Raw genomic sequence first — 23072 nt, 5'->3', positions numbered from 1 at the left:
TTCCATGACAGACAATTTGAAACCAGTTTTGGGTTCTTATAGCAGGCTGTTCTTTATTAAGAGCTAATACTTAAAGGTTACTGGAACAATCCCTTTTTTCCTCTGAGCAGAATGCGTTGAATGGCTTTTAGTAAATCAGAAGATAGAGCTTTTTCAATATTTCTAGTTTAATTATCAAAATTTTGCCCAAGTCAGCTATTTTACTCTCAAGTGGCTTGACCTGTGCTCAGCAGAGTTTTACTGAAAGATTTTTAATAATGCCTGTTCTGTTTGAAGACCATAAGAGTGGCAAATGGACTGCTCTGCTTCATTCAAATAACCTGAGTGTGAAAGGCTGCCCCCAGTAATGAAACGAATAAACTACAACAAAGTAAAGAGTTGTAGCCTTGTAGTCTGCATTATTTGTTTGGTTTGGTCAGTGCAACACTGTGACTTCTCTGAAGAAAGTGAGATCAGGCTGACCCTCCAGAGCAGCAGTGTAGGTTCAATGCAAAACTATTCAGGCAATACCCACTAAAAAGAAATAAAAATATTTCCCATTTATGCCGTCCCTTGCTGTTGGATTGTTCTCCAGTTTATATAACTCACGTGTTGATATTTTAGATTATTTTAGATTATAATGCTTTTTTCAAATGGTAATGTTTTCTTTATTGGAGACAAGGATGTTTACCTTTGCTGAGAAGCAGACTTAATGTCTTATGTTTAAATCTTTAAATGTAATTTTCCAAAGTAGTACGTAAATTAAAAACTAAAAGAAACTATTTGTTTGCTGGGGAGCCACCAGGAAAAGTGGTCCTCGTTCAAAAACAAGTTTTGTTTGATTCAGTTTTTAACTCATTGCAGTCAGAACTGGAAGACTTTGCTGGGGCCATGTGATAAGAGATGCAAATTGTTTCATCAAAGCAATTATATCATCACAGTCAAAATAGAACAAGAAGCAATAATGATTAGGGAAAGTTAAAAATAGCATATTGAGTGATATATATCATAAATATATAAATAAATATCACACCAAGGCAGCTTAAAGAACAAACTGGGTGTAAACTCCAGGCCACAGATGAGTTTTGTGTGCATGGGGTGGAGAATCTCAGGCTTTAGTGATTATAATTTTTAAACTTAAATATCTGTCATTGCTGTTAGTACAGCATGTTCTGCCTTAAAACAGCTGCAGAGAGAAGGAAAATGTGCCAGGGCCAAATCTTTAAAGTACAAATCTGCTCTTTGTCTTTGAATGTGTTTGAATTAATATTTAGTGGTCTTGGCATAATAACCATCCTCAGAATGGCTTTTATTCATGTTTTGCTATAAAGGGAAATGGTGTTCTTGCTTTTTAGCACAGTTATGATACAGCACACTTTGTAGCTAGAAAGCACTTTTTACCTCCCAAAAATGCATTACTTTATGCAGTAATGGGAGAATAGTAAATGGAGGCAGCAAGATATGTTAAAGTACAGCTTTTTCTTCCCTGAACATATTTTCCTCATATAATTACACATATTTATCTTAGTGTTTTATAGTGCATTTACAAAAGCATTCTTGCCTCTCTCTCTGATATTGCAAAAAGCTCTTACTCACTCTTTGGAAAATTTAAGAATTGTTCATTTGCAATTTATTGGAATATTTGGAAGCAGTTTATAATATGGAAGGAGACATGGAGCAGGGACTTGATAAATAAGTCATTATGGTTACAAAACAGCTGTGTCTGAGAAGATACTCTCATAACTTATTAGCACTTTTGGCATTTGAGAGGTGAAGGCACGAAATTAAACCTAAGAGCAGTTGGGCTTATTTTTTATTAGACTGTCATTTAAGTATTTCATAAGAAAGAAGGATAAATCAAAATGGGATTAACTTCTGTAACTTCTATTTTATTTTATTATATTTATTTTTATTTTATTTATTGTGACTTTTTTTTATAGATTGCTTAGTTGGTGAATTCCCCAAGTATAGTTTGTCACCTCTTAACAAAATTAAAAATTTTGATTTTACTAATTGTGAAACTGCCAGAGATGCAATTTTCCTCTTGTCACTGGCCCCATAACATGGCATCACACTCACTTCAGGAAAGATCTCTCATTCTTTTTGACAGAATTTGCACATTTTCTGCTTCACCTTTCACGTCCCTGCTCCTTCTCTTTGGTTTTCCATTTCCTCTGACACTTCTCAGTGTACACCTAATTCTACTTGATTTTCCTGGTGAGCTTTAGGGTCCCCAAATTCAGATTGCTCATGTACCCCTCTCTTAGAAAGCAGAATTATTTTCCCCCAGCAGCAAGAGCAGCTCGTAGCACTGTCCTGCACTTTGGCTGTCCTTGAGGTGGAGGGAGAGAACTCTCCTTCCCCATCTGTCCTCCCATGGATTCAGTGGGGAGATCCAGAGGCTGCTTGACCAAACACCCAGCAGTGATGAGCAACAGCCCCACCAGTGAATGGAGGTGTGGGTTTATTTTAGTGCTGAATTTCCATTGGATTCTGTTCCCCAAGGCCCTGGAACTACATTTACCCCGATGCTGGTGACCTGAGCAGAGCCCTGGAGTGGTTTTGTTTATACATTTCTCTTACAAACAAGTGTGTAGTCTATTTTGTGTTGCATTTCTGATTTCCTAGAGGGCTCTTCCTGTCTCAGCTGCTTATCAATAAATGAAGACATTATCAATTAATATATTTATGGAAGATTTAGAACACAAAAGCCATTTCGTGTAGCAGGTTTGAACTCCTTATTGCTCAGGAAGTCTTGAAAAATTGACAAAATAATCCCTTTGGGTGAACGTAACATTTCTGCTTTACAGGGCTACTACTGGATGTATTTTGAAAACTGGCTGTATTTAACATTTCCATTTCCTAGGTGCACCAAATATGTGTCCTTTATTGAGCTGTCAATTTACTGGGTAATCTGTGCAGAGAGAAGCTGACTCTGAACAAGTTGCTTCTGGGTGTTCTAAATTACTTTCCCAAGGCACTTTTATTATCTTATCACCCAGGAAGCAGCATCTATCAGAGATTTGGGAAAGCAAGCTTGATATGTATTTACCTGCCACCCAACCCCTTTTTGAACAGTTATTTGCATTAAATTGCCCTTTTTTCTTTGCCTAGGCTCAATAGATGAGGGGGTTACAGAGGGATTGCCCACACTCCAAAGCACCTCTGGCACTAACGCTCATGCAGACGATGATGATCGGTATGTACCAACCCGGTGTGCAAAGTGCTCTGCACCAAGTGCTGTGCTGTAATTAACCTCCCCAGTCTTAATCCCACAATGTTTAGTTGTTTCTACATCAAGTTCTCCGTGTTGATCAAAGTACAATCAGTGCCTGGAGGAGCAGATGCTTTAGAAGAATGTAGGTGATGAAAGTCAGAATCTGCTTACTCGTTGCTTTTTGTTTCCTATCTATTTCCAGGCAGCACTGGTGAAGAAAGATAGTGTTGTTCCTGCTGTTTCTTCATCATTGCTCTTTATTAATAAATTTTAATTAAACCTCCATATGAAACATGCATGCTAAAGCAACAAAAACAAGGACCTAGCCCTGACTTCACCAGGCCGCGCTGCTGCAAGCCACAGGAGAGGCAGTGCAGCCTTAAATCTCTTCTCCCAAACTTTCTGCCTGTTGCTTCTTACCAAGATGCTGTGTGGCACTTGCTGTAAATATTTAGCAGGCTTTTGCTGTGCTGAGCTGAGTGATTTATTAAAGGAATCCTTTATAAGGGAAAGCTGGCAGAGAAAACCAAACTAAACCAGGTCTGTTTGGTCAGAGACATCGGAGTTCTGTTAGTGAGGTACCCACACATGGCACACAGGGCTGCTCTCAGCTGCTCTGACTTCCAGTTCTTAGCTAGTCCCTCTCTAAAGCACATTTATCCAAACTGGTGTTTGCAGAGGTTTGTAAGACAAATGGGTCTGAGGAAGAAGTGTGAACCTTTGGAAGTTGTTCCAGAAACTCTGTCAAGAGAAGCTTTCTATAGAGATAATAACCAAGAGCTGCATTTTCATAGCTCATAAAATCGTACCTGTCATTTCCATCTCAAATGTGTCCCACCTCCCTTAAAAAGGGAAAATAACTGCTTAGATAAGACTTTTTGGATGACATGGAAGATTTTATCTATCTGCTAACAAACCTGAGTATAAAAATAACACCCAGCACTTGAGGGTTGAATTAATAGTAGGAGCACATGTTGCACTTGAACTAATCCAGGCTTTTAAACCTGTAATTCTGAAGTCAAGTGGCACACGTATTTTCAGCAGTGGATTGTTTCAGAAGTTTCCTATAAAACTGCAAAGCTTCAGCACAAACTGCATAGAAAATTCAGGAGATAAAGAAGTCTTTAAACACACTGAAAATTCCCACTAAAAGATCTCTTCCATGCAGAGAAGGACAGAGTATTTACCTTAGTTTATGCACCAGTTTGAAAATAGTCTCAGAGTGACAGAAGTATCAGCAAAATTAACTACAATTTGCACCTTTTTTCAATAGCTACAAGTGAACTAAGAGCCATGGGGGGTTTTAGGCTCCAGAACTAAAACTTTCCACCAAGTGGTTTATTTTATAAATACAAATGAAAGTGTCAAGAATGTTCTTATTCCGAGAACCAGTTAAATGTGTAAAATGGTGCTTCCAAGACCTAAGCAGTTTCCTTTCAGGGGTGTATGTGTGTTTGTCGTGTCAGTGCGTTCAAGTACACTGGGACAGCCCTTGAAACATGACTTAAATTCCCATTTCAAGCATGGGATGAGCACAGCATAAATAACATAAATATGGCCTGTCATTCACTGAGCAGCAGTTTGGGCACACAGTTTTGGGGGCATAAGAATTCTGAATAAAATGAAACATGTTTCTCTAGCTGGATCAAGAAAAAACAATCAATGCATTGTACAGATGGAGAAAATTTCCCTCCCAAACTTTTTGAGTGTTTCATGCACCTTTAAGTCCATGTTGTATATTACATTTCTATTTCTAAAACAAAGGAAAAGACCAGTCCTTCTAAAGGTCAATATTACATCTGTGTCACTGCGGAAAGAATCATAAAAATTTCAAAAACTAAGATGTCTTATCTGTTGAGTTTCTGTAAAATAATTAACATCATTAATTTGGCCTCCTGCATAATCAGTGTTTCATAAACACTACATCACATGTAATTGTTGTCAGCTTAATAGGCACACAGGAATCTTTAAGTATTAAAATTACTGCTCCACAGTGAAGTCTCTATTCTTCCTTTGATATTTCACATTTGGATTATTATACACTTTTCTAATCTTGCCAGCTTTAACAGTTGGTCTGTATTAGTTTGTGGCTGCACTTAAAAAGGAGTTGCTCAGTTATAAAAGTTATAAAAGGTCTCTCTGATCCATGAATGAGAACCTCCACTTCTCTAAAATAATTATTTGCAAAAAATGAACATTTCTAGGTTCACTGGCATTTTGGCATTCATGTTTGTCAGAGTTTAGTTCTACATAGTTAAATATGTAAATAGTCTCAGGGTGAAAAGAAGAAAAAGTGCAAGTAGGATATTTCAGTGCAAATATTTTAAACCTCTCTATGTAGCTGGTACTAGACAGACAAATCTCAACTGTTAAATGCCACCTTGATCACAAATTGAAAGCCATGAAAAATTAAGTAAATGCAGGGAAAAAGAAGCAGGGGAGAGACAATCTAATAGTGTTTCAAATATAATCTCTTCATGGTGCTAAGTTATGTCACCAAATAGGTATTTCACCCTGCTGGCAGTGTGAGCATGGGAAAAGACAAGCCAGGCACTGATAGCTGGAGAGCCTCATGATTCCCATTAGATCTCTTTTATCAGCCCTCCTCATCATGAAAGATGTATGAATTAAAAAGCCAAACTTTATTTTCAATTTCTTCTGTGGAGTTGTACCCATAGCACTTCTCCTCCAGGGGCAGAGGAGGTGGCACAGGCAGGGAGAGTGAGCGAGCCTGAGAAAGCTGGAAACAAAAGGAGAGCTCTGGCTCCTGATTCCTGCCCTACTTTGAGAGAAAGCTCCTGAGAAAACTCCTGAGAAAGCTCCAGGAGCACAACGAGCTCCTGTGCCTCCTCACAGTCCCCTAAAGCAGGAGTGAGGGGGGCAGGACCTAAGGAACACGTCAGGAGAAGATGAAATTCTTTGTTGTCACAAAACCCAAATGTTATTCTTATTTGAGCACACTCTGTGTATAAAAAAGGAAGTGGAGTGCCAGAGTTGGTCAGGAATTTGGTTAGAATATCAGAACCTGTGTTTAAAATACCTTCACTTATTTCAAAAAGCCTCAGTTGCCTTTTTTTAGAGCCCAAAATGGCAAAGAGCTTCATTCTGCCAGGCCCAGGACAGGAGCTAGTGACTGTGCTCTTGCAAATATTCCCTTTATCACAGATCAACAAGTCTATCAGAATCTCTGTTTTCCACAGCTTTGGGACCCTACTGTGTATAAAAACTCAAGGACAATAAAATTTCTTCTTCGGTGCAATTTTTCCTCCAGTGTCATGTGAGATCAGAAATCCTGATGGGTTTTACAGACTGACTGATAATAAACTCCTACAGGAAACTCTTTAATCTTGGGTGTATCAAGAGATACCTGGTGCTCCCTCTCCAGATAAATTTTACAACTGGAACTTCTGCAGCTGGGAATTCTGCACTCAGAGTTCAGATACCCTCTGTCCTCAGAGTTGTAGTGACATCCTTTTCCAGAGTAAAGACAGATTAAATGTTGATTTTAAAGAGATGGTCCTAGTTCTTGCCCTCCTGTGCTGAACTGTTCTGTGGATTTTTTTATAATACCAAGGAAACTGTATTTGTGCAAAGTGCATGTTTCATTTGTGTGAGTGCTAGAAATCCCCAAATCCAGCATAACCCTGAAGGTTATCAACCCCTCTGGTATTGAGGGGGAAGCAGAGCAGCAGAAGGATTTCCTCAGTTAGGAAAACTTTCTGACTGTGAGGAGACCTCATTGCATCTTTTCTCAGGCCATTTCAGACCTTACAGCTGAATAGAGCTAAAGTTGCAATGTGCTGGCCACGGAATGAACAGTCAGGGTCAGAGCAGTTCCCTGCTGCCAGTGATGGCTGATCTTTCAGCAGGCTGGGAGCAGCTGAAGTGGCTGTTTCACCAAAAATCCAGATCTCCTCAGGGAGGGGAAACCCCAGGTAAGTACAAACCCTGTTGTTCCCATGTTTGTACCAGCAGATTTGTTCCTATTTCACTGTGCCCTTTAGCAAGTTCCTTGCCAGAGGACTTGGATTAGAGCACTACAGTTCCCTTAAACAGTCTGCAGCTGGAGGCTATGGAGGAGTAATTAGTCAGTTTTAAATAAATTACTTTGAAAGTTAAATTGTTCCTTATTGCAGTCCGTGTGCTGTTTTTTAAACACAGCACTGGAGCTCTGCTCATGGAGCTCTTTGAATCAGACAAGGAGCAAGTATTGCTTCATTAGATTAATATTTTAAACTTAGAAATATTCAATTGTAGATACTATTTGTTGATGAAACTTGGATTGAGATGAAAAATTAATTTGCTTTAATTTCATTTGCAAATATCACTGAAGCTGCAAAATACTCCTTTGCTTTTCATTTGCTCAGCTCTATAAACTCTTCCTCAGGGACTTTTTAGTGATTGCAAGTCATCAATGTGCTGGAGAAAATGCCCACGCCTGGAAAATAACGTTCAGTTTGCAGTTGTGCTCGGGTCTGTTGCCCAAAGAAACAGAATTCTGAGCTTATTCCCTGGCTGTGTTCAGATGTGCAGAGTCAGTGGCTGTAAGACTTCAGGTACAGATCAGACACATTGTTACGGACCCAGAGATTTCCAGAATAAATGGGGATTTCAGCAGAAAAGTCTCTTCCTTCTCACATAAAAATGCTCACGGTTCAGATTTTCACAGACGAGGCTTCATGGGTCATTTCTCTGGGTTGTTTGTAAATCAGTGCCTTTTTATTTTGTAGTCTGGAGAACGTTCAGTATCCCTACCAACTCTACATTGCTCCTTCCACCAGCAGCACAGAGAGGCCCAGCCCAAACGGTCCCGACAGACCCTTTCAGTGTCCCACGTGCGGGGTGCGCTTCACTCGCATTCAGAACCTAAAACAACACATGCTTATCCACTCAGGTAAGAAACACCCCTGTTCCCCAGAATTCCTGACTCACAGCCTCGCTCTGCAGCAATTGTAATAATGCAGCTCTTTCACTTCACCTGCCAAGTGCTTGAGAGTTGATTTCAGAAAGGCTGGGTAGAGGTTTGTCTCGCTTGTCTTGATCCCTGGAGTCTGACTGATAGTTGTGCTCATGGATGATTAGCATTTGTGTGGACTGAAGAAAAAACCTGATTGCCTGGAACTCATCAGGATAAGTAATTTTCATGAAAAATATCTGAGATGAAATAAAGTATACTTGGCCCTTTTAAAGAAGTAGATTGAAATTCTTCCTCTGCCATGTTGTAATTCTCTGCTGTGTTTCAGAGGAAGCTTGAAGCCATAAGCAAATATCTATGTCCTTGCATTAAGGAAGGTTGTGTGCCTTGGGATCTCAGACTTTTTGGAGGGGTTGCAGGACAACTGAATTGGTTTGATAATCAATTTAGCTCCTGCAGGTAGCACAGGCAACCAAAGGTTTATGTGAATTCTTCCTCTGGGCCTTGCTCCCCAAATACATTTTGATTTCTAACCAAGCATGAACTCCCCATGTATTTGCTATTGGTGTTTTCAAGACCTGTCAGCATTACATGGCAATAACATTGACATTTGAGGGAATAAAGGGAATATTGAAGGGTTGTTGCACTTGGGCACAAAGCCTCATGGTTTAGTATCTCCTGGTTTGAGTCTGACTCTTATCTGCACACAGAGGCTGAACCATTCTGGGGCAGAGCAGCCACAACTGACAAGGTCCAATTTTTTTCCCCATCAACAATTATTTGTTGAATCCTTTCAGGCAAAACAACCAGATATGTGTTTAATACTTGAAAAAGCAAATTCTGTGAGCATATCAGGTGTAAAATGATCCCAAGCCTGTTGTTAAAATCTGACAGCAAAGCATCTCTGGCCAACCTGTCAACTGACAACCCCTGGGTAAAGTTGAGAGATTTGAATAGCTGGTTTAGAATAATTGACATGCAAAAGAACTCTCAAAGCTTGTAAATGTTGAAAGTGTTTTCACATGAGCAAAATGGCTAAAGAGATTTCCCTCAAACTACCAGAGGAAATAGGTGTCCTTGCACAGTAGGAAAGCATGAAAAGTTTGAGCTCCACCAGACCATATTCCAGTTTATTAACTTGTTTTCACATGCTTAACAGGGCGTTTCAGTGTAACCTTAACTACAGCTTTCTCTGCCTAAAAACCCTCAATTAAAAGTTCACCTCCTGCTTTGAAAGTAAGGAAAGTAGAGTGAAAGACTGGGGGAATTAACAGCCAGGCCTGATGCACATTCAGCCTTCTGAAAAAATCTTTTCTATTCCTTGACAGGCCTATTATGAATAGAGCTCCATATTCCAGATTCTTAGCCTCATGTTTGGATTTTCCCACTTTCTGGAGTTCAGATTTTTATTAAATCTGAAGGTTTTGGTGACTCAGACTTCTACATTGTAATAGTTCTGTTTGTGTGACTACACACTCAGCCACTGCAACATGTTGCAGAGCTCACATGTTTTAGGGAAAGAAATCAAAAATTAGATAGGAACTGAATTTCTAAATTAATACAAGAAAATAAAATGAGAGGCATGAAGCTTAGCTGTCTTAGAGAGCTGTCTGTCATGCAAAGTTGCCAAAAAGTCTTGTACAGCAAGGTTCCCACGCAATATAAAGGCTCCTAGTGCCCCTTTTATCACCATTCCTGCTGCCTTACAGGGGTGTCCGTGTGCTCACAGTCCCCTTGCCAGAGCACTTCTCCGAGGCCAAAGGCAGCCAGAAAAAAACACGGCAATTAAGGGTAGGCTGATAATTGCATTGTTGGGAACCAGTCTGGCACAAGAATCTGCCGAGATCAAAGGAGTTCAAAGGCACTGGAGACAGCTGCAGCATCAGGTCCTTGTTGGCTGTGCCTGGGGATCTTTAATCCACGGGGGCTTGTGTTCCATTTAAAGCGTGGGGAAGGAGCCTCGGGACAGGTCACAGCGATGAGATTTCTCGGAGGTTGTTACTGAGGGAGCACAGCTCTGCTCTAATTGTTTCTGCCTTTTTAAAGTTAACAGAGAATCTCTTCCTCAAACAGGGCTTTGCTGTGACCACCAACAGCTGCTGTCCCTGTGCTGTAGCCCTCTGGGAGGATTTTGCCCCTGAGCTGTGGCTGCACAAGGTGAACGTGTTTGCGCTCTCTCTTCCACAGGCATTAAACCCTTTCAGTGTGACCGCTGTGGGAAAAAGTTCACCCGAGCTTACTCGCTCAAGATGCATCGCCTGAAGCACGAAGGTAAACGCTGTTTCCGGTGCCAGATATGTAGTGCCACTTTCACTTCCTTCGGGGAATATAAACACCACATGCGGGTTTCCCGGCACATTATCCGCAAGCCTCGGATTTACGAGTGCAAAACATGCGGCGCCATGTTCACCAACTCTGGAAATTTAATCGTTCACCTGAGGAGCTTGAACCATGAAGCATCAGAGCTAGCAAACTACTTCCAGAGCAGGTGAGGTGCACAGCAAAAACCTAACAGGGAAACTTGCTTTTTTCTTTTTTTGCTTTTTTTTTTTTTCTTTTTTTCTGCTTTTTTTTTTTTTTTTTTTTTTCCTTAGATGATCATTTCCTGCTTTCAGGGCAGCCTGCTGTGCCTCTCATCAGGTTGCCAGCTAATTCCAGTCAGATTGATTCCTGCTCCACTCTCTGTTGTATCTGATCTGTCTTACAGCATGGGAGCTATATAAGAGGCTACTGAAGAATCCAGTGATATGCAGAGCCTGGTTCTGGGTTATTTAATTTCTCTTTTCAGTAGTATCTGTGGCCAGGCCAGTGGTGTGAAGCCATAGTGTTCTGTCCTGCAGGATCTGTGATTTGATATTGATTTGCTTTTCAAAATCTTGTACGTAGCCTGTTCACTTTCATAGGGCACAGACTTCCTACTTCTTTTTAAGTGCTTGCTTAACACTGTGGAAAGTTTGCATTACTCCAGACCTTCTCCTTTCTCATTTTCCCAGATAACATTACTAAATGATTAGGATAATAGGTTTGGAAATAGTAAGGGCCACTTGGACATTTTTTATCAGGGCACAAAAGACTTGGCATATCTCACAAATGCACTGCTAAAGACTATTAAAAGAGTTCTGAGGTATCAGACAAGCGCTGTATTCTCTCATTGATACAAATGTAATTATTGGAATTTGAGATAGAAAATACAAAAGTTGGATGAGAGAAATTGAAGACAGGAAGGTCTTCCAGCTCTTAAATCTATAGAGAGAGTGCAGCTTGGTGTGTGTAAGTCATCTGCCCTCAGCAATGCAAAAGAGGCGTGTTCTGAATGTTACAGCATCCCAATCCCACCTCTCCTGATTTCCAGACATTATTCTTTTTCCCATAATAAACATTTGAGTATTTTGTTCTGTCTGATTAACTCAGAAGTGATGTAGGACAAAAAAAATCGAAAAACAAAGCAGGAAAGACTGTCACTGTTCTTTCAGCAGAATATTGTTTAAAAGTACAAGTGCTTCATATCTGTGGGCTTATGCTGTTCTTGTTCTTGGCTCTTGTGCCAAAACTGGAGCATAAACCCTGCAGGGTGGTGCCCTGGTTGTGGTAAGCACTGCATTGTTGTCAGAAAATTTAAGTCATGTTAAAGAGTGTGATTTTAGTTGCTTATAGCCCTTCCTTCAGTCTGATTTGACAAACACAAGGTTTAGCAGAGCTGGCTGTGAGTTTGGGTTGGAGCAGTGAATGCTGCTGTCATTTAAGGATTTCTTTGAACTGAGGCATTGCCAGGTGAACCAAGGCATACAAACGTGCTGATATGTGATATATGTATATACTTGTCTCAACTACAAACTTCATGTCTGGTGCTGAAAACTTGCAAAGAAATTTATTTTTGTTACGTCCTCATGCTCTGAAAATACAACTGGAGCGTTTGATAGGTTTTCTTTGGATCAGCCCTCAGCTGTTAAGGGTGCATAGTTGTCCAGAAAGGATTAAAAGGGGAAGGAAGTGCAATTCCATTCTTTTCTCAGGAGTGTGATACGTGTCAGGATCACAGCCCCCACTGCAGCTGGCAGCTTCCTCTGCCTTCAGCTGCCTCACCTTGTGCCTCTGGTTCCAGCCTGCCCACTTGGAGGGCAGTCCTGCTGCTGCTCTGGGGGATGTTGTACCTCAGACATGGAAAAGGCCACGCTTTGCCAGTGCTGAACTCATTTTTGTTTCTATTTTTAAAGCCTGAGTGCTCCCTTTTTTTCAATGAGGTTTTCAGTGCCAAATGTGTTCCAGACATTAACTTGCATTCTCATCAAGGTGATACAATCTAATAAAAAGAAGTTGCTGTGTAGGAAATACAGATGCGAAATAGATGCCATTGAATAAATTCTGTGTGTGGGAATGAGAACCAGGTTATGGTGCTTAGTGGAGTATGTCAGTGCCATGATCTTGGCCAGTGTGAAATGAGTACCTTTGTTCTCTGTCAATGCAGTGTGTAGCTTGTGTGATGGAGCTGATTCCATGGTGTGAGAAATGACATTTCTCTTCTGTCCTTTACCCTCTTCCAGTGACTTCCTAGTACCGGACTACTTAAACCAGGAACAAGAGGAGACCCTCGGGCAGTATGAGCTAGGGGAGCATGGCTTTGAAAGCAACTCTTCTGTCCAAATGCCTGTCATTTCACAGGTGTCGTCAACTCAGAATTGTGAAAGCACTTTCCCCTTGGGGTCTCTGGGTGGGTTGGCAGAGAAGGAAGAAGATGTGCCAGAGCAGCCAAAGACTAACGCCACTGCTGAGGCAGCCGCGGGTGACCCTCCGAAACCGGAGCTGTCATCTATTACTATCGAATAATTCATGGTTTGGTTTCATTTTTGTTCTTTGGAAAGTGCCTGTGTTTGGTCCTGTACATTTTAATTTAATTTTTTTAAATGAAAAGTGGGGAGATTTTCCCCTTTTTACTTTGTAAGCTACGCTTTAAACTGAGAACTGCGACAGATGTTACATTATTTTTCATGACTGAATGATCACTTCTGTGAAAATATTTAAGACTGATTGCACAAAAAAAGATCTTGTCAGAACATCATGGAAGCTGTGATATACTTCTAAAGAAGAACAACTGATTCAGATCACTTTAACTATTCCTTCTTCCACAGTTAGAACAGCTCATTAAGTTTCTCTTGCTTCTGCAGGCCCTCTGGTTAAGGGAAAGAAATCAGAGGAAACCTTTTTTAAATGATAAACAAAGGGATGCATTGGAAACCATGATTGAACAGTTTTGACTAGTTTTGAGTGGATGCTTTAATCTTCTGCATAAAGAAGTGACACTTCCTATATGTGCCTGCTGTTTTTCAAAGCCCTTACTGTGCCCTGTGCTTGGAAATGGTGAGCGGTTTTGAAAGGAACAGTCACACACTTCTTCAAAACACACGATCCCTGTCCAGCCCAGATGAATGCCAGGTATTCCTACTTCTTCTATTCCAGTCCTTTTAGAAACTGCTTGATCAAATAGCCTAAACAGATCTGCCCAGCTGAGGTTAGGCCTGGAAAGTCTAAAGGTGTACCAGGAATTGGGAACGATGGAAAAGCGTTTGGCCATGCAAGCCTGACAAATATCTCCTGACTCTATCTGTCTGTAGATGGGGAACCACAAAGGAAAATGAAGATTTTCCCAAACTGAAATTCTTAAACCACAGCCAGATTATTTGCAGTTCTGATCATTGCCCCCTCACGTACACACTGTATTTTTACTAATCTGAGAGCTAGCTAGAGGGAGTTTACAGACCGGAAAAAAATAAGCTCTTTTGTGCATTATTGCACATTTTTTTTGTTTATACATATGTATGTATAGTTTTAGAGATTTTTATTAGCCTGTTTTGGACAAAACAAGCAATTTATTCTCTCTGAGGACAACTTTCTAACCAACAGGGGGGTTGTTTACAAAAAGCCTATAGAGCAATGATGAATTGTTCCTGTTTCAAAACACTTTAAATCCTTGCCAGCTCAGTTTATTAAAGGCCATTACTCCAGCTACACACACAGCTCAAGCAAGCAATAAACTGAAAATATTTGCAATTTTGTTTTTCCATATTTAGAAAAAGCTACAAATGGAGAGTGTGGGATTTTCAGAGCAGTGAGTCTTGTTTGGTCGGGGCTGTTTGGGCTCAAGTACTGCTTTGAAACCTAAATTAGGAAGTACATTAGGAGATTTGTGATTTTTCTTACAGCTTCTGAAGTTAACTCAGTGTTTGATGCCAAATACCCAAGGCCTACAGATGATGTGCTGAGTGAGTAGGTATTGCTTGATCTCAGTATTCCAAGGGCATGATATACTCCCTTACTTTTGGGTCTTGTTTTTTGTAAATTGTTGTTTTCTGGCCGGATTTGTTTTATGCAAACATGAGGAGGAAATGGAACCAATAGAGAAAGTTGCTCCTGAAGAAACAGAAGACACAAAAGTCGTATTATATTGCACATCAATTTGTATTCAGTCAGCCTAGGCAGCTCCAGTACTCTCTGGGTCTGAGTTCTTTCTATTAATAGCCAGCTTTTGTAAGGAAAAAAGTTTCTTGACCTTTGGAGAGAGTTTAAAGGGTTTCAGTGACTTAAGCAATTTCTCTCCTTTTAGGTAAAACCCACATATTTTAGTTAAATAGAGGGAAAACAGTTGGGATTGAAGTACTTCCCAAGTTGCTGGAATGAGGTTTCTCCACCAGATCCAAAGGGTATTTTAGAAACCTGCTGCAAAGAAGTTCTGTGCTGCAATTCAGTCTTGATTATATCTACCTTTGTGAGGATTCTTAAAAGGGCTTGAAGGAGAAATGCTTTTTCTGGGCTGCTGTACTGTGAAATAGCCCAATGCCTGTTGATGAGCTGAATTTAGAGACCATTTCTCTTCCACTTCTGATTTCTCTGAGAAGCCAGTGAGACAAGACAATGCCTTTTGCTGAGCTTTATTCTGAACTAGAGGGCTACGACACTGAACTCAAATACAGCATTTTCTCTTTTTCCTGATGTCTTATGCAGGTAAATGAGAGTCCTTTGTGATTCATGTTCTGAAAAGTGCTTCACCCAAAGCACATTTCCTGGCTGCAGAGATGTAATAATCAAAGGTGGTCAGGTATGAGGTGGAGGACATAATCTGATCATTAGAATCTGATCATTTTCATCCCTGTAGTATTTTGCTAAAGAGTTCATTGGTGAGAAGGTACAAATACACCATAGACATATCTGGATATTGGATTTTTAAGACTTAAAATTTTGAGTCAGAAGGCGAATTGCTTTCAGAATACCAAAGAGAAGGGGGAAAGTTACAAAGCCTTTATAGCTCTGATCTGTTCTTCCTTGAAAAGAAATAAGGAACATTAACACTGAGGTACAAGGCAAGGCCTGGGGTTCATTATTCATTGCATTGTATGTTACACATTATCTTTTCAACCTCCTTATCTCTGGGTAACATCTTAATTTAGCTCTCACTTTCCAATCTGGTTCAACTGGAGGAACAATAGAGTTCTTGGAGGATTTTGTTTGGTTGGTTTAGGGTTGGGTTTACTTGTTAATTTTCCTGTCTGTAATTGTTTCTTGTTAATATCTCTTTTCTCCATAGAAATGAATACAGTTTAAATGCAAACACTGTTTTGTTTCTCCTCTCTAACTTGTTGGAAGTGTCCAGTTCTTTGAAATGCTGGTGTTCTTCACAAGAGAGATGTAAAAACACAGGACATCTTAAAACAATTTATGTTGCTAATGTGCTTGGATTCCAAACAGAGCAAGAGAGATAACTAAAACAGAAAAAAACTTGCCTTAAACTACACTTGGGATTAAACCTAAAACATCAATTTCCTTCAGTACATTATCAGAGCGTTTTGAATTCTAGGATGCATTTTCTTATTTCTTCTTTGTTTTTTTTCCTCCTCCCCAAAAAATCCATTCTTTAGTATGCATTTCTGTGTCTGCTTTGACAAGGGTCAGGGTTGATGTGGTTCAGCCCTTGTGCTCCAAGCAGAGTCAGCCACGAGTGGTGTTTCCCACAGCTGGAGTTCAGTTGTCAGGCTCGCAGAGACCACGGTCAAGTCTCTCATACTGAGAGATCAGTAGACTCGGTTATTGAAAATGGTTCTGGGTTCACATGGTTTCTGAGTCTAAAAGGTGTGAATTTAAACTTTTTTAAAAAGTAATAGCTGCCAATGCAGTCAAATATATTTTATAGGACTATGATCCCTATATGTCCCCTGCGGGATGAAATTTTATTGTTTTTAAGCTATGGTTTAAGGTTTTTATACGAGGGCTTCAGGCGCTTCTTGGTCGCTGGTTCCACCCTGCAGCCCAGGGTGTGGGAGCGCTGAGATGAGTGCTGGTCTCTCCCAGAGACAAACCAGGAAGCATTTTATATGCAAATCCAGCAGGAGCTTTGTGCACCCTGCAGGGATGAGAGAATTCAGATGGAGGAGCACCTGCTGCTCCTACATCCATTGCAACTTCCACACCATCAGAATATGGAAAATAGCTGATTTTCATTCAGGCCGGTTATGTTCGAGTTTTGCTCACAAGGTGAAATCCTGTTTTGGAGGGTTCTCATCTCCAACTCTAGACATAATAAATCCCATAGCATCGTGATGGCAGGTAAGAGGGTTCAAGGCCAGACAGTGCCTCAGCCACATCAGAGGTACCTGGTAAATAGAGTGGGTTCCAAGTATTTGAGGAAATGTACCATAAAAGAAACAAATGTGAATTTTTTTAGTGCAACAGTACTTTCTGCTCTGGGTTTTCGTTCACTCTGTGTGTGCTAGCGCAGTAACTCCGTGTCCCACAGGTCTCACCTACAAATCTGGTTGCACTAAAAAAACAAAGTGGAATCTGGTGCTGCCAGCCTGTGGCAACTGTACCTACAGTCTTCCTGAGGGTTGCTGAAGTCCCCAGAAGAGTGATTTTGTTTCACCATTCATTTAGCTGATGCATGCTTTTGATATTCTGACCTGTAACCCTGGCTACACCAAGTCCTTGGACAGCTTCCTTGCTCTGTTCCTGCAGTGCCTTCACTCAAGGTGCTGCCCCATGGTGAAACCCCAAAGAGGGAAAAGCGGAAGCTGGAGGGAAAAAAAAATGTGAATTAAATTATTGTTGGGCTTCTTTGTGCATTTTAGTACCAGTGAAACCCCCTTAACTGTGCCAGTCTCCAGTCACCAGCCGTATATCCAGTCATCATCTCATCCACAGTACAGCTTCTCTTGTTGATGCTGGCCACAGCTAGATTACTTGGCATGTTTATTGACCTAACAGAATTGGTTTTGGGTTTTGGTTTTGTTTTTTAATGTATACGATGTTTAAATACACTTCACATTTTATATAATACTATCTGGCTATTAGTATTTTTCAGGAACCATAGTTCTTGGTGGCTATATATATTTTTGTGACTTTTTTTGTAAACTAAGTGCCGTTTCAACGTTACAATCATTTTTAGAGTTATTGTAATCAATGTGAATATCATGTTTTTTCAAATCTGTTCTGAGCCTGTAGTGTTTGCTTTGTGATCATATGTGTAATGTATATATTCTGTATAGTTACATTGTATTGAAATACTAGCTTGTTTGATATAAGAAAAGTATGTATTGGGTAACTTTTTGCTAGCCTGGTTGTTTAATCTTTAAAAAAAAAAGTTCCAAAATGCAAAAAAAAAAAAAATCTCCAAACTGGTCCCATTATAGGTCAAAATTAAGGGGGGAGAAAAACTAGTTTTGAGTGTCTTTGGATAGAAACATGAAGCTAAGATTTTTCATTAAAATATTAATGTTTTATGGAGTATATCTTTGCTTTGTGTCGTTATTTAACTCTGCCAGAGTTTGCCTTGCAGTACAACAGACTAACCTGGACCTTGAGTGAGAAGGTGCAGCTCTGTCCCTTGAGCTGCATTCTCTTACAGCTTTGCTCATAACGAGTGCCAAAATAGCTGATATGAGGAGAACTCGCTGGTGCTGAAGCTGCCACTGGGAGAAAGGTAGTTTAAAACAAAATTAACATTAATAAGTGGTTGGAGAAGTTACATGAGTAAAGAGTATTAATAAAGTACACATTTCTGTTTCATTTTCCATTGTATATTACATTGCCTTCTGTTCATGTTCTCTTTAGACCTCCTTCTGCAAAGGTGCTGGGGCCAGCTTTGCACAGGGTGATGTTGGAAAGCCAAGGGGAAGCCTAATCAAATTAGCCAAAGCAGAATTGTCTGAAAAGGACAGTAGGCACTCATTGTAGTGGCAGCTGTGAGCTTCAAAGTAGTGATGAAACAGCCCAGAATGATGGGACTTAAAATCCATCTCTGCCATTCCTACAACCCTTGTGATTAAAATCACTTTCCTCCTACAGACCCACCTGTCTGAGCTGCAATCCCAGCTGCATCAACAGATAACTTGGGAAAAGGGGAGGGTGGTAAGTGCTTGGCTGAAGAGGTAACTCTGCCCTAGAGCAGCTCAATAACAACAGGCTGGAGTGATTTATACAGCAGCTGCCAATCTGTGTTCGGTGTCTGACACAGTGAGACACAAAATGGAAAAGCACTCCCTGGTGCTGGAGCCACAATGAACCTTGGGTAGGGCTGGAGAGGTTCTAAATCCCAAATTCTCCTTTTACTGAGGACCATGTGTATGAAAGAGCATTACTGGAAGAGGAAATTGTCTGGTTAGGGCTCTGGAGAGGGTGCAGTGTGAGAGGCAGAGGCTTGGGTCTCCCATGAAAGCAAAAGTTCCGGTTCTTTGAAGCCAGGCGCCGTTTGGAGTCTGCAGTGATGTTTAGCCAAGTGTCCCCAGTTAAATTCTGGCTGACTGAATTCTCACAGCACCCCAGAGCTGGGCAGGGCACACCCCTGAAGCTGGAAATTCTCACAGCACCCAGAGCTGGGCAGAGCACCCCTGAAGCTGGAAATTCTCACAGCACCCAGAGCTGGGCAGGGCACCCCTGAAGCTGGAAATTCTCACAGCACCCCAGAGCTGGGCAGGACACCCCTGAAGCTGGAAATTCTCACAGCACCCAGAGCTGGGCAGGGCACCCCTGGGTGGATGGTGAGGCCTGGGCTGGTGACTAGAGCAGGTTTTTCCAAAGCACAACCCCATGTTCTGTGTGAAACATCTTTTAGCCATCCTTAACAAAGCAAGTGCACACTATTGAAGCTTTTTGTGTGGATTCCTTGGAGCGTTAAGCATTTTATTCCTGACAGTAACGAAGGATAATTTATTTTGCTTAGAGGAGAGCATCTGAGCTAAGACCAAACTCAGCTACCGAGAATGGGGCAGAGCAGGGACAAGAGTTCTCCCAGAGCTGATTCCACCATTCCTACCCAGGTGATATCCTGGGGAAAATGAAGCTGCTGAGAAACCTGGCTTGGGTTATGCATAAAGTGCTTTCCACAAACTGCATCCCCAGAGTAGTAAGGTAACATCATCACTGTGAGACCCTGAGCATGCAGAGCAGGGGAGGTATGTCCATAAAGCCCAGAGATTGGGGTGCAGTCCTTGTGGAGTTTGGGGTCTTTAACAGTTTTTCAGAGCACACAAGCGTGCTTGAGTAGCAGATTTACTGATAGTAGCCCTGATTTCTTTAGCTGCCTTTCACAAATCCTTGAGAAATAGGCCACAAACACCCAGAGTGAGATGTGTGTGTTTGAAAACCACTCCAAGGGCTTGAGTTAATTGCCTTTGAGCATGAGTTGCCTCTGAGTCACAAGGTCTCAGGTGAAGATAAGAGCAACTCACAGGGCATCTATTTACATATCTCACTTGAACCATTACCTCACTGTTGAGGTTTGAACTCTTCTATCCAAATTATAAAGTTAATAAATTCAGCATGCCTGTGTGTTGAGTGGCTGTGCCCTGCCTCTTAGACACACACATCCCTCTCATTTCAAACGCTGCAGGATTCCTCTGGGAGTGTCTTTAGGAATGCATGCACTGCATCTGGGTAAGCTGCATTCCCAGTTTCCCCTATGCCTCCCTAGGTGTTTGAAATCTGTTTTGCAAAGCTCCCATCACTCTGAAGGTGACAGTTTTTTCTCACAGAGTGCTCCCCGTTCCCCTGAACCTGCACATGTCATCCCAAGTGTGCTCATTCAGAAGGAATTTTCAACAACGACCATGTGAAAACATCAATTGACCAACTCCCTCCTTGCTGCTTCCCCACAGGAACAGCTGGCGCTGCTGTCTCTTGGTTAATGCTCAGGTGAAATGGGTGGCAAGCACAGATCTCCAGCAAGAACCTTGCTTTGCTCTGGTTTAGCCCTTACAAGCTTGATTTTGAAGTGGAAATGAGAGATGTGGTTTCCTGCCTTCCCATGCCCGTCTCTAAACAAGCTTCTCCTCCCCAGGGAGGCAGGACTTACAGACAAGATACTTTTAAGAAGCAGATATATTTTCTGCTCTTGATTCTTTTTTTTTTAGGAGGGACTGAGCACTGATAGTATTTCAGTATTTGTTTTTTCTCTTTGTAAAGTCTGACATTGTCTAGACTTCTTAAAGAAAAAGCAATGTCAGCTACAAACAGATTGCTCTAAAGTATGAAGGAACATCGAGTAAGTATTGGGTACAATTCACTTATGTCAAAAGTCCTTAATTATTTGTTGGCTTGAAGCATTTCTGTCTGCAGTGCAGAAAGGCTTTCAGACTACCTTGGGCCCAAGAGATCTGTGAGTGGCATTTGTAACTCTAGAAAAACAGAAAACAAATGGTAAAATGGATCATTTAAATTCTCCGGGGCAGGGAGAAGCCTCCCTCCCAGCTGAGCACAAAGGGGATGATCAGGAGTGCTCAAGAGGAGCAAGGACACTGTGAGGAGTTTGGAGGAGCTGACTCTCAATTCCAGGAGCATTTCTGTGTGTTTGAGTGAAGAGACACACACAAGGAGAAACCATCCCACGGGGTTTGATACTCCATCACTGCAGGCAAACAGTCCACTGGTTTTGGAAGAACAAGGTAAATTACAATCCCAGCCACTGAAGCATTTAAATAGTCTGCCTTGCCAGAAACTTAAATTGCTCCTTAAGAGCTTACCCATTTTGTGAACTTGACTTTTGCCAATAGCTTCTCTGACTCAGCAGAGTTTATTTTATAGCCTGTGTATTAATGGGGTGCACAGAACTGGTTTTGGAGAATTTCTGTGCATAAACAGACCCTTGCACTGTGTAAAACAAAACTGGAGAGAAAAGACACCAAAGCACAAGACTAATAGACAACAGAGCCTGGAAAACCAAAACATCTCTCCAGGGTAGGACTTCATCTTCCCACAATTTAAATGAGAAAAATAACAAAAATCCTAACAAAACCTTTTATATAACTTCAGTGTTGCAGTGATCAGTTTCAGGGTTGACGTGACAGCAATTACAAACAACAGTTATGCAACTGCCTCGTTGATGGAATTGAAATTAATACAGAGAAAGGAAGGAGCCAGACAAAAAATAAAATAAAATAAAATAAATGGCTTTGGGTTTGATTGTTATGCTTGAAAGAAATAAAAAAATGCTCAGGTCAGCCTCTTTTGAAAAAGTGAGCATAAGCCCAGGGTGAAAAATCTTGAACAGACAGAATGAATTGCTCTTAAAAATTCTCTGTGTTAGAGACAAAATTGTGTTCCTCTTCTAAGATTTACAGCTCATTTTTTTTAATCTGACTAGCTAGTTCAATATTTTTAATTTTGCTCAAGTTCCTTTAAGTCTCCTTTTTAGGAACCATGGAACAGAGCATCACTGGGTATTGTGATTGCAGCGTGGCTGATTCACAGCAGCGGAGGAGCAGCCCACGTTCACGTGTGCCCCCACATCATCCCCTCCACTCAATCTGGCTGTTTGTGGCGGAGCTGAAGGCAGAATTCCAGGCAGGAATGCTTCCTTAGGGTGAATACTGTTTGATATTTCATGGAAAGAAAACCTGGGATAATCCTGAGTGAGATCCTGAGTCAGAGCCCTGCCTGCATTGACAGGAGCTGTTCCTGGCTCACTGCCTGAGCTGTCTCTGGTGAGGCAGGATGCAATTCCTGCTCATCCAGCAATGGGTTTCTGCAGACACGAGCCAAACTCCTGGAATCCATTTACCAGTCAGGGGTAGGTGTATCAAGCCATGCCAGGGTGGGTCTCTTACTGAAGAAACACTGTGGATTTTCTGTTTCCCCAGAGCTGGCCCAGTGCAAGGTTCCCTGCCCAGGGCAGGGGTTGGAATGAGAGGATCTTAAAGGTCTCTTCCACCCAAACCACTCTGTGATTCTGTGAATTTCTCCTGTTGATTCAGGGAATAAAGCACTGAGGGAGATTCAGGGAATAGGAATTAAACCTGTTGTTTGCTCCTCCTCACCCTTTTCACCCTGAGTAGCAGGAAGCAGAAGTGCCCTGAACTTTTTGCTTCCAGAGGGAGAAGAGAAGCAGATGTTTGAGGACTCTACATGAGATGGGTTTGCTACACATCCCACTGCCATGTGCTGGTTTCTGGGAGTCACCCTGTGAATTCACTGCCCTGCACAGAGCAGGTTCAGTCAGAACAGTGCTGAAGGAAACCTGCAGGATGGAGAACGCTGACTATCCCTGCATGCCATGAGTTTTTGTGCTGGATTCCCTACCAGCTCTGCCACAAGTAGGTGTTGGACATGTACCCTCATCCCCAGCAGCCTCATTGCTGAGAAAAGCTGATCTCCATCCTTGGCTGTTGAGCCCCCAAAGGCCACTTGTTCCCACCTGTGTTTCTTGGGCCAGGAACTGAGCATTGCATGTGGCCCTTGGCTCTTCAGTGGCATGAAAAGTCCAGTTTCTGTTGTTCTCCCTTGCCTTTCCTGCTTTCCTCCTCCTGTCTGTTGCTGTGGGCTCTAAGGGAACAAGGAAAAGTGAAAGCTTGCGTGGCCTCTGACATCTTCCACGCCAGAAATAAAGTCCTGGGAGGTTAAATCTGATGATTTGCCTGGCCTTCCCCTCTGGAGACATGGAGAGATTAGAGGAGTTTGATCTATGGTGTGGCTGGGCAGCTGTGA

At 41.5% G+C, this 23072-nt stretch overlaps 1 protein-coding gene across 3 annotated transcripts in view; it reads left to right on the top strand.

The window, feature by feature from the left end:
* ZBTB44 (zinc finger and BTB domain containing 44) overlaps positions 1–17882 on the top strand; it is a 37401-nt gene extending 19519 nt beyond the window's left edge. Inside the window, exons 3-6 of one of the 3 annotated variants that reach the window (XM_086861029.1) lie at positions 3094–3178; positions 7978–8090; positions 10299–10599; positions 12653–17882. In XM_086861029.1, the coding sequence (XP_086717155.1) occupies positions 3094–3178; positions 7978–8090; positions 10299–10599; positions 12653–12935 (782 nt within the window). In that variant the 3' untranslated portion in view covers positions 12936–17882. Of the gene's footprint in view, positions 1–3093; positions 3179–7926; positions 8091–10298; positions 10600–12652 lie in introns of all 3 variants that reach the window. The other 2 variants (XM_086861027.1, XM_086861028.1) reach the window with 2 other exon arrangements.
* The last annotated feature ends 5190 nt before the right edge of the window (positions 17883–23072 follow it).

This window comes from Cyanistes caeruleus, chromosome 23, assembly GCF_971803275.1.
Source record: "Cyanistes caeruleus chromosome 23, bCyaCae1.hap1.1, whole genome shotgun sequence".
Taxonomy (NCBI): Eukaryota; Metazoa; Chordata; class Aves; order Passeriformes; family Paridae; genus Cyanistes; species Cyanistes caeruleus.
The sequence above is the reverse complement of the archived record's forward strand: the minus strand, read 5'-3'. Positions and strand labels throughout refer to the sequence as shown.